The sequence below is a fragment of the Podarcis tiliguerta genome, assembly GCF_965153285.1.
Source record: "Podarcis tiliguerta genome assembly, chromosome: 3".
NCBI classification, from domain to species: domain Eukaryota; kingdom Metazoa; phylum Chordata; class Lepidosauria; order Squamata; family Lacertidae; genus Podarcis; species Podarcis tiliguerta.
The window spans coordinates 110,484,629-110,496,992 of NC_139536.1; the positions used below are offsets into that span (position 1 = coordinate 110,484,629).

The following is a 12,364-nucleotide window of genomic DNA, read 5'->3' on the forward strand; positions in this document are numbered from 1 at the left end:
ATTTGGCGTGGAATGGCCCTGTGTTCCTTTGTAATGTGAAGGAACACTGACCCTGTGAATACTTCCAAGTCCTAGATATCCACAGTCTAATGGGCTGGTGAAAAATGGTGTCAAGAATGATCTAGAACACAGAGGATTCAAACACAGATCCAACCTTGGCTACGCTAAATTACAGGACTCTTTCCTACTGAACTGTTGTTTGGGAGAAAGCGAAGAACCATATTTGTTTAGTCCTAAACATCCAAAAAATTAATTGGTTGTATTATTTCATATCCAGGTATGCCCCGAGTCTTCTTTATTAGGCCAGCCTAACTAGTTTAAATTTTGCATTGTGTAAACACTTTATCTCTGAAAACCAACAGGAACTTTCCACATCATCTAACAGCAGAAAGCACTCGTTTCTCCCCTAAATTTAAGTAACAATCCGTCATCTCACCCTTCCAGTATTGCTGCTTCCCCCACAGAATCACAGATCCTCCATTTCCTTTTAAAACATTCTTAAGCAGAGTTTGCATTTTGCACCTATTCAGCACCTACCCTCCAACAGACATCTTATTTATTTCTTTTTTCCAAGGAGGGCTATTTATGGCAGTAGATTACATCGATTACTTCACAATCCCATGATAAATGGCTCAAGGAACTGGAGTGGGTGGGGTTTGCCACAGTTGGGCAAAGATATTGGAGTGTGTACCAGCACTGCACATGCAAATTCAGTGTTGTTGTTGTTTTTAAAAAAGACAAAACCAAAACTCCACTAGCAACAAAACAAGGAATCCTGAGTCATACTCTTGAAAGGAGGAAGAAAGCACCTTTTCACTGGGCGTATATATGATGTGGAGCACATTTGCTTAAGAAAGGCTGATAAGAGACAACCCAAGCAGATATGAATTGTGAAGAACAGCAAAGGGCAGGTAAGCGCAGATATGCTCCCATCTCTAATGCAATGTCCTGGCTTTTAAAAATCTTCAGATTTGAAAAGAACTACTACAGTCAAGCCGATAATATATGCCTTTTTTGATTCACAGCTAGTGGGCAATATCCAACCAAGTCCTATGGAGAGAAGACCCATTGAAATTAGCAAACTTAAGCCACTTTGGTCCAATGATTTCAATGGGTCTACTCTGAGTTATGCTGGATATCATCCGGTATGTTTATTTTCTATTCTACATCCTATTCTTTCTCTAACAATTATATCATTAATGAAACTGCTTGATCTCATCCGTAACCTTAGTGTCTCAGTGCAGACTGAGATTTGGCTGTGGAGATGTAGAAATTAAAGTAATTCACACAGTGTAATACTACTGGTACTAGAGAATAATATGAAAGAAAACAGTGTGTGGGGGCTGGCTTGTTTTCTTGCTGTTAACCCACCTATTAAAACAATGTTAACTGAGATGTTTTCGTTTCTGTGGTTTCCAACAAAATGTCACGTTTGGATCCTAGCTGCCTGAGTTGAATTTTTGTGCAAACTATCATCTAGCCAGTCGGTTGTGCAATAACTCCATTCTATTAATGTTTATCCAACGAAGCTGTGAAAACTGACATTCTAGAAATTTGGGTAGGGATGAGTTTTATCCGTGTAATGTCCTACTCAATAGAGACTGATGTGTGAACTTTCAATACCATAAATTTATTTCACAATCAGCAGCCAATCGCTGCGGTTACAGATTGACAGGCAATCTTTGGTATGTTGGCTAAAGTCCTCACAGAGATTATAAATATGCCTGGAGTCAGACTTCCTCTTTCTTTGGTTCTGCCTAGGAATGGGAAGCAGCTCCGAAGGCCCGGCTCACTTCAAGGTAAATCGACGGCTTCAAATTAACATATAGACCTGCATGAAATTTATGGCTTGGAAATGTTTAAGTATGGCTTAAGGCCAGGGATAAGGAAATCTGTCAGTTTTTGTTTCTCTCTTTATCATTTTTTTTCTAGGCTTAGGTTTGATTCTTTGCATTTCTACATTGGTTTGTATTTTTTAAAAAAATCCTCATGCAAGTTCACCATTTTATTGCAATTTTCTTTCAAATACACGTTTGTACACAATTCTGCCTAGTACACACTTTTTTGCAGCAGCAACAGTTTTGCCACAATGTGGTTTTGAATGTTTTTTTTCACCAATGTGCATTTATATGCACACTTTACCGTAGTACATACGATTTTGTGCACATTACTCAGTTGGAGAGCTGCGCAGCAAAATTCAGAGAAATGCAAATTCCAATTGATGGTTTAGGTTTGCGCACTCTTTTTAAAGCGTGAATTAGGTAGATTTTCCTTTCAACCCAAACTGAATCAACTTTCTCCCCCATCTCTACATGAGGCAGAGGTGATGGAAGTGTATTTTGTAGCTATTATAAGAGGATAAGGAAACCACGAGACCAGAGAACAAACATTGAAAACTCTTTTTAGCACTGTGGAAGGTAAATAGGGAATCAAAACAGACCACAGATGTTTGCATGGAGTTCACGGAACATGGGACATTCGCTTAAAATAAAGTAAATCTCTTCAAACAAGAATACAAATCAACCCTGCTTCACATTGATTCTAATACAGTGGTACCTCGGGTTACATACGCTTCAGGTTACATATGCTTCAGGTTACAGACTCCGCTAACCCAGAAATAGTGCTTCAGGTTAAGAACTTTGCTTTAGGATGAGAACAGAAATAGTGTTCTGGCGGCGTGGCGGCAGCAGGAAGCCCCATTAGCTAAAGTGGTGCTTCAGGTTAAGAACAGTTTCAGGTTAAGTACGGACCTCCGGAACGAATTAAGTACTTAACCCGAGGTACCACTGTACATATCCCTATCTCAGAAGTTTTCAGTGACTATCATTCTGCATATGGTGACAGATGCCCAATTTGACATTCAAGCAATTTCTAACGCAACCTTTTGCCAAACTTAGTTAGGTGCCAGTCCCTACATGACCCGACTTGCTGCTTTGTGCCATTCGAAATGTATGGATTATTCCCAGGTTGATAAAAGCGGCTTCCACAGTGTTCATTTACTGTGAAACAAGCCATGGGGCACCTGAACAAAGCACCGCCTCTCGTGCTTCTCCAGTTCAGCAACTGTTCCTCCCAGAGCTCGTAATAACAGAATAATTGCAATATTTCCTCATGTGTAGATAAGCTGTGAATGTGTTGCTGTTCCAGCTCTCCCTATACAGGATGGTAGTGACCTGAACAGATTGTGTTCTAGACATTTCTTTCTCTATAGACCATCTCTCCCCTCTAGAGACCAACTGTTATCACCATAACAGTTCTCTTTCCAAATAGTATTGCCTTCTATTTATTTTCTTTACTCTATAGCCTCTCAATTGCACCTAGAATCATAGAATCATAGAGTTCTATGAGGGCCATTGAGTCCAACCCCCTGCCAAGCAGGAAACACCATCAGAGCACTCCTGACATATGGTTGTCAAGCCTCTGCTTAAAGACCTCCAACGAAGGAGACTCCACCACACTCCTTGGCAGCAAACTCCACTGTCAAACAGCTCTTACTGTCAGGAAGTTCTTCCTAATGTTTAGGTGGAATCTTCTTTCTTGTAGTTTGGATCCATTGCTCCGTGTCCGCTTCTCTGGAGCAGCAGAAAACAACCTTTCTCCCTCCTCTATGTGACATCCTTTTATATATTTGAACCTGGCTATCATATCACCCCTTAACCTCCTCTGGGGCAGATGGGGCAGGGATTCATGCAAAGGGGGAGACTGGAGGAAGGGAGCGTTTACCCCTTTCCCCACATACAATGGTCCCAATAAAAATCTACCCACAACCACCTCAAAGCAGGGATTGGGAAAAGAGAGGATGGATGGCGGCTAACAGGTTGAGGTTGAATCCTGACAAGACAGAAGTACTGTTTTGGGGGGACAGGAGGCAGGCAGGTGTGGAGGATTCCCTGGTCCTGAATGGGGTAACTGTGCCCCTGAAGGACCAGGTGCACAGCCTGGGAGTCATTTTGGACTCACAGCTGTCCATGGAAGCGCAGGTCAATTCTGTATCCAGGGCAGCTGTCTACTAACTCCACCTGGTACGCAGGCTGACACCCTACCTGCCCACGGACTTTCTCGCCAGAGTGGTGCATGCTCTGGTTATCTCCCGCTTGGACTACTGCAACGTGCTCTGCATGGGGCTACCTTTGAAGGTGACCTGGAAACTAAAATTAATCCAGAATGCGGCAGCTAGACTGGTGACTGGGAGTGGCTGCCGAGGCCACGTAAGACCAGTCCTGAAAGACCTACATTGGCTCCCAGTACGTTTCCGAGCACAATTCAAAGTGTGGGGGTTACCTTTAAAGCCCTAAACAGCCTCGGTCCAGTATACCTGAAGGAGCATCTCCATCATTCAGCTCGGACACTGAGGTCCAGCTCTGAGGGCCTTTTGGCAGTTCCCTCCTTGCGAGAAGTGAGGTTACAGGGACCCGGCAGAGGGCCTTCTTGGTAGTGGCACCCGCCCAGTGGAATACCCTCCCATCAGATGTCAAGGAAATAATCAACTATCTGACTTTTAGAAGACATCTGAAGGCAACCCTGTTTAGGGAAGTTTTTAATGTTTGATGTTTTATCATGTTTTTAATATTCTGTTGGGAGCCACCCAGAGTGGCTGGGGAAACCCAGCCAGATGGGCAGGGTATAAACAATAAATTATTATTATTATTATTATTATTATTATTATTATTATTATTATGAGAGAGCCCAATTAACAACAGGATGTGATTTGGATTCTCAGTGTTGTTATTCCACTCTCAGCTTTAAAAAAAGTACAGCAGTGATCTTCCAACTCTATGATTCTATGATTCTATGATTTGGATCTGCTAAACTGTGCACATCTCAAAACACCCCTAGTGATGGCAGGTAAAGAAAGCATTCATTGCTGAACTCTTGTAGTCTCCGCTGAGGTCTGGCTTGCCACACATACCGTTTTCTGGCCTCCACCTTCTTACACTGAACCCAGGACTCCTGGGCACACTGCCCAGAACTGAAAGAAGTACTGGGCTGTAGCCCTGTGGAACAACATGTGCTACTTGTGTACTGCTCCATTTTGTTTGTCTCAAGTCAAGCTCCTAGCTCTTTAAGTAGTTCATCTGGTGCTGCTCACAGCAGCAAAAAGGAAAAAGAAAAAAAGCAGCATAAAACAGTCAGGTCAGCAGAGTTGAAACTGCATCTAAAAAGAAGTAGATGTAGAAAGGACAGTAAAGAAAGTGCCAGGCAAACTTCTTTGGGCAAAGCAATCCACAACTGGGGTGCCACCACTGAAAAGGCACCCCCTCTCCGATAGCTACCATCCTCACTTCAGAAGTTGAGGGCACCCATAGGAGGCACCCCCTTGACAATCTTTATGTATAGGTAGGTACCTGTATGGGTTTGCCCCCAAAATATTGCAAAAAGTGCTCCCCCCATCACTATCCACATCCTCCAATAACCACATACCTGCAATATTGCTTATATAATGTGTTATGTACTGAGTTGAATAGGATCCAAAATGCAGCAGTCTGATTGGTCCTAGAACAATAGGATTCAGAATGCAGCAGTCTGACTGGTCCTAGAACAATAGGATCCAAAATGCAGCAGTCTGATTGGTCCACAGGAGCCACCCAATCCAGCTCCAGGTGGAAATGAATCCGCAACCTGATTGGCCTACAGGAGAATCCCGGAAATAGCCAATCACGTGGGGCCCATTGTGTAAATAATGTATATAAAGCAGACATTCTGGGGGAACTTCCATTCCTCACCACCACTATGAGCGGAATAAAGAGCATGAAATCCACTCTCGACTCCGAGTATATTTCATAATGGATTCCAACAGTTCATCCAAAGCTGGGTTGATGTGGCTGTCATTCTATGGCTCTCCACTATTTGGGGATTCTCAACAGAACTATGAATTCCTTTAGGAATGTTACAGCTAGTATCGTCTGATCAGCAAAGCCTATACCTGTTTGCAAGATCTTTCTGGCAGCCTCTCCTCACCTGGAGGTGAATGCCTGTTTCCCCTCATCCGGCTTCAATTTCTGCCAGGCGGGAGATTTCTTGGAAGAGCAACGAAATGGCAAACCAACACAGACACCCCGTTCCCCTCCTACTGCAAAGTCCTGTTCCCCCTCCCACAGGTACATCTGGAATGTGGCTTGGAATGTGGCTATAATGTGCCCACCTGCCTTGATGACACCCAGCGCATTAGCATAGCAGCACCAGGTTCAAGCCAGAACACAAACTCTTCCTGCATTCCACTCTCTGATTCCCTCCAGATGTGATGGTCTACAACTTCCCTCACCATGGTCGGTACTAAGGTATGATGGGAGTTGTAGTCCACAGCTGCAGGACATATCCCTGGTTAGCTATCCCTGGTTCAGTCTCTTAACGGTCCTCTTCTTTTATTTCCAGCAAAAGGCAGATGGGAACCATGCCGGACCACCGATATATCCTGAGCAGAAGGATTTTGATATGATCTATAGAATTGAAGATGCGCCACCTTGGTATCTCTGCATCCTGCTGGGATTTCAGGTAAAGGTGTAATCAAGCTCCACCTGTGACATGCTTTGAGGTGTGGAGCCAAAGAAACTCAACTGTTCCTCATGACTTTTGTTTATTCCCCCATTCCAAATGAGTCTCACGCTGCTTTTTTTCTGAAACCACTTTATCAAGGTCTCTAGCTGTTAAGTATTCAGATTTTGTTATATGATATAGTAGCCTCATTAGCAATACTATTGTTGTAAAAGTACAGGGAGTAAAAGTTACTAGGGGCACACATAAGGTGCCTATAACTTTCCATTCATTGTTTACGTTGATTAAATAATTGGCCTTGTTGATTTACAGTGTTGATTTCTATGGAATTGTTTGCCTCGATCTTCCCTTTTGACTCCCCCTCCCCGTACTTTATATAAAATGCATTTTAATCACTTAAATTCTGTGCAGAGTTAACTAAGACGCTGTGCCACCCCCCACCCAGTTAAATTCTAAATAGTGTCCTATAATCCTAGCTGCTGGTTTAGTGATAAATTGGGTGCATACTTACACTTCAGCTATATACACAAACAAGGTGCCAAGTTGGATCCCCATACGGGACAGTTGAATATTCCTACAACTTGGACTAGATAATCATCGCATAGCTGTCAACGTTTACCTTTTCTTAAGGGAAATTTCCTTATTCCAAATAGGATTCCTCGCAAGGAAAGGGAAAAGTTGACAGCTATGTCATCGGGGTTCCTTCCAACTCTCCAATTCTATGCATCTATGATTCTATGAATTGCAGGTGTGTTTTTCATGATATCAGGAACTGAACCGGACTGTAGGGGAAGTATTTGGACGTTTGGGGTCCCTCCAGGTGTATTTAAAAAGATGTTTCCACTTTTGCAAACCCTTGGGGTTTCTTTGAACGTGTGGACACCTCCCTATTATTTGTCAGTAGCTCCATTTTGGCTTCAGTCCTATCGCTTGACACCTTTTGCTATTAAAAGGAGTGATCTGGATATCTCACAATTTTTTTTAGATAACTGTCAGAGCTGGCTCCGGGTCCCAGCTCACCAAGGACCAATGCTAGCCGATAGTACAGTATCAAAGTCTTTATTGAAGAATAGTCTCCATTTACAAGTCTCAGCGTCCCAGCTCTACGTCTGGACTTTAGACCGGCGAAGCTCTGTCTGGGTCTCCGCCCCCTGTGCACCAGTTTAAGACTCTAATCTTACTCCACCTCTTCCTTCTCTCTCTCTTCCTCTGGGTCTTACTACCCCCCGGGGTCTCATTCCTCCTGGACTCTTCTGACGCAGAGCTTGACCCCTCTGACTCCTCCCCCTCTCTTCGGCGGGCTTTAGGACCTGGCTCCCTACCCGGGCTGCCCACCTTGCCGCCCTCCTGTACATTTGAACTTGGCGCGCGCGCGCGTTTAACTTTCCGGATGACCGTTTCCTCGCTCCCTGACGAGGGTGTGGTCACTCCTGCCTCACGTTCTCCCTCTGCCTGCGCGCTCCCTGATCCCGATGCCTTGGACTCCTCCCCCCTACTGCACTCTGGGGGGGACGCTGGTCCGGATTTCCAGCTGCTACTCTCTGAGTCCCCTCTGGCCCCTTCTTCCCGAGGTGTCCCCCTGGGCACTCCCCTTGCCCTGACCATGGGGGCCCCTTTCTGTGAATCCTCCGAGTCACTGGAGAGACTCAGAGACCTCGGACTACTGTCGTCGCTGACATTTCCTTCAGACTCCTCCCCCTCGCTCTCCGTTTCCTCCCTCTCCTGTGACTCTGCTCCTGAACCCCTGACAATAACATTTTATTAATTTCCCCCAAAATAGCAAAAGACCCTCAAAAATCGGAACAACAACAATACAAATTTAAAGCAAAACAAAACAAATATATAAATTCAAATCCTAAATCTTAACTCAGTTGCCTTCCCTCCGCTCCCCCTCATGGTTATATTAGCTTAATCATGCACGTCCATAAAGCCTTATATTCTTAACAATCCAATTTTAAAACCTTATTCATCTTAATACAAGTGACTTTTAAAAGTTCTACTAATGTAAAAATCTGTACGCAACCCTTAAAAAGTATGCCTTAAACATCTCCCCCCCCCCCTTTTAAAAAAAAGACAATGCCCTCTTCTTTCTTGGGTTTCAAATTAACTAATATGTCCTGCATAGTTCATTAATTAATTTCCCCCAATCTTATCTTCTTTGGCGGTGGCTTCTTCCTTCTACAGGGATGGGCTGATCTTGCAGGGACAAAGTCTTTTGCTCTATAAGTCCATCAGGTCCTATACAATCTCAGTACCATAACTTCAGGATTTTTTTAACAACAATCATTTCCCACATTCTCTCCAAATCTTTATATGTCTTTCCCCAGGCTTTTTTAATATTAAAAAAGCCTGGGAAAAGACACATAAAGAATTGGAAAAAGCCTGGGAAAAGACGATTGATATTTTTTAGGCATGCATGACCTATATCTGCTAATAATGCTATTCTCAATCAACAGCCCAAAAGAGAAAACACACATGGCAGAATACACATGGACTAAGACACCAGTCTGGAGGGACCCTTATGTGATTGATTGATTGATTGATCAAATTTGTATACTGCCTTATACCCGTAGATCTCAGGGTGGTTTACAACATAAAATGACAGTACAGTGGTACCGCTAGATGCAAACAGGATCCATTCCGGAGCCCCATTCGCATCTAGAAGCAAACATAACCCATGTCCGCGCGTCTGTGTGGTGCAGGTCACGTTTCAGCGCTTCTGCGCATGACGTCATTTTGAGCGTCTGCGCATGCGCAAGCGGCGAAACCCGGAAGTAACGCGCTCCATTACTTCCGGGTTGCCACGGAGCACAACTCGAACGCGCTCATCCTGAAGCACATTCAACCCGAGGTATGACTGTATTAGAAAACACAAAATGTACAATAAAAACAAGAACAACCCTATAACCTCAATCCCACAGCACATTTAAAAGGACATAGAATGTTAATCAGCCAAAGGCCTGTTCTTGTTTTTATTGTGCATTTTGCATTTTCTAATACTGTCGTTTTATGTTGTAAACCACCCTCAGATCTACGGGTATAGGGCGGTATACAAATTTGATCAGTCAGTCAGTCAGTCACATAATGGTCCCTCCAGACTGGTGCCTTAAAGAAAAACGTTTTCTCCTGGTGCCTAAGGGAGGGCACCAGGCGAGTCTCCCTGGGGGGGGGGGGCATTCCACAAATGGGGAGCCACTGCAGAAAAGGCCCTGTTCTCGTGTTGCCAACCTCTGGACCTCTCGAGGAGGAAGGGCCTCATGTGGGAATGTTCTGGGGTGAAGGAGAGGATATATTGTGAGATTATATCCTAATCCAACTTGTGCTAACAAGTTCCCAAAATATCAGCAGAGTTTATGACGTTCCCCTTTAAGTTCGCAACGGTAACGTCTGCACAGGTTCGCTAGAACCTCTATAATAATTACTCTGGTAATTACCCCTTTGTTCCCTCTTAAAATACAAGACACGACACAGTCTTTATAAAAGTATAAAAGAGTTTACTCACATTCTGTTCACAGTATGATCCCAGAAGGCAGACAGCTTAAAAAAGGTTACATACACTTAGAATCTATCTTGTAGCAAGATAGTCCTTATCTCCTCTCTTGGCTGAGAGCCAAGAGGGCATCCTTAGATGTTTCCTCATCGAAGGAAGATGGCAGAGAGAGAGAATGGCTGGCTGCCCTGTGCTTTTATCATTTACCTGCACAGGTGAGGCCACACCCACCTCTGGTCACATGCGGAGGAAGTCCGTCCCCAGGAAGTTTACCTGCTTGCTGGACTGACATCCCTCCCCATGTTCTAACATGTACACTCTAGGAATGTTGTCATTGACTGCTCCTGTGTTTACATCCCACACCTCAGAGGATGAAATCTCAGGGGTAGGTTTATATGGAGTAGGATTATACGGAAGTATTGTGGTCCTGAGCTGCGGTTTAAATTTTGGGAATGTGTCTAATCAGGTGCTCTTTTGACCTAGCCTCCTTCCCATTTCCCCCCTCCAGCATTACTTGACATGTTTCAGTGGCACCATCGCAGTTCCCTTCCTACTGGCAGAATCCCTGTGCGTAGGGAAGGACCAGTACACCATCAGCCAACTCATTGGTACCATCTTCAGCTGCGTGGGGATCACGACTCTTATCCAAAGCACTGTGGGAATTAGGTATGTTTTGCTCAGCTCCCCACCTCCCTACCCGTCAGCGAACTTAAGGAAGTTGTGGGTGGCTGATGGTGGCAAGCCACTCTCTCTTTCTTTTTGGCAATCTAGGCTGCCTCTGTTTCAAGCCAGCGCCTTAGCGTTCCTGGTTCCCGCCAAATCTATTCTGGCCCTGGAGAAATGGAAATGTCCTCCAGAAGGTAATTCAAACTTGTTTCATCCTGAAGGTTGTTAGGAGATAGGAATAATAAAAGTCAATCCTTTATTAGGCATAGCAAACCGTCTGTGGACAAACACCGGCTCCCTCGGCCTGAAAGCAAGATGAGCGCTGCAACCCCATAGTCACCTTTGACTGGACTTAACCGTCCAGGGGTCCTTTACCTTTTTACCTTTAATTGAAACCTACATCACTTTCTCGCATATGAACCTGCTTCTCAGGTGAGATTTTCTCAGAGGTGCCCCTTTCACTACCCCTTGCCTGTCTTCAGATATATATATATATATATATATATATATACACACACACACACACACACACACACACACACACACACACAGTGGTACCTCTGGTTACGTACTTAATTCCTTCTGGAGGTCCGTTCTTATCCTGAAACTGTTCTTAACCTGAAGTACCACTTTAGCTAATGGGGCCTCCTGCTGCTGCTGCATGATTTCTGTTCTCATCCTGAAGCAAAATTCTTAACCCAAGGTACTATTTCTGGGTTAGTGGAGTCTGTAACCTGAAGTGTATGTAACCTGAAGCATCTGTAACCCGAGGTACCACTGTATATATATAGGTTTTATAAATAGTAGATGATAACTGGTGGCTAGCTCTCTAACTTAACTAACTTACCCAATTTTGAGCGTGGGTATGCAATTTTTGTTGAGACTGCAGCTGGGAAGATAAGGCTTAAATCTCCCCTCTCTGCATGTGGCATTTCTCATGGAAATTGGCTAGGGACTGGGGGTGGGGGACTGTGCTAGATGTGGTTGTGAAGGGAAGAAGCGGAGAATACAGAGGGGTGTGTGTGTTTCTTACAGTTCTCAGTTCCCTGTGCTTGAACACAACACACAGACAGCCACCGAGGGCATTAAACAAAAGTTTAAAGTATGAATTGCTTGCCACGTGACATGGGGATGGGAATTGAGGAGGGTCACGACTCGCGTTAGGTAAAGGTAAAGGGACCCCTGACCATTAGGTCCAGTCGCGGACAACTCTGGGGTTGCGGCGCTCATCTCGCTTTATTGGCCGAGGGAGTCGGCGTACAGTTTCCGGGTCATGTGGCCAGCATGACTAAGCCGCTTCTGGCGAACTAGAGCAGTGCACGGAAACGCCGTTTACCTTCCCGCTGGAGCGGTACCTATTTATCTACTTGCACTTTGACGTGCTTTTGAACTGCTAGGTTGGTAGGAGCAGTGACCGAGCAATGGGAGCTCACCCCGTCACGGGGATTCGAACCGCCGACCTTCTGATTGGCAAGCCCTAGACTCTGTGGTCCAGCTTCCAACAAAAGATTAAAAATACATTAAAACGTTAGTAATTAAAAACTCCCCTAAACAGGGCTGCCTTCAGATGTCTTGTAAAAGTCGGATAGTTGTTTATTTCCTTGACATCAGATGGGAGGGCGTTCCACAGGGCAGGTGCCACTACTGAGAAGGCCCTCTGCTTGGTTCCCTGTAACTTGGCTTCCCGCAGTGAGGGAACCACCAGAAGGTCCTCGG

The 12,364-nt window shown here is 44.6% G+C and overlaps 1 protein-coding gene across 1 annotated transcript in view; it reads left to right on the forward strand.

Annotated features, from left to right (window-relative positions):
• The first annotated feature begins 1,573 nt into the window (after positions 1-1,573).
• The window catches only part of SLC23A1 (solute carrier family 23 member 1), a 29,365-nt gene continuing 18,574 nt past the window's right edge, over positions 1,574-12,364 (forward strand). Inside the window, exons 1-4 of the mRNA XM_083435355.1 lie at positions 1,574-1,799; positions 6,373-6,492; positions 10,491-10,648; positions 10,754-10,842. Of these exons, the coding sequence (XP_083291481.1) occupies positions 1,764-1,799; positions 6,373-6,492; positions 10,491-10,648; positions 10,754-10,842 (403 nt within the window). The 5' untranslated portion in view covers positions 1,574-1,763. The remainder of the gene's footprint in view (positions 1,800-6,372; positions 6,493-10,490; positions 10,649-10,753; positions 10,843-12,364) is intronic.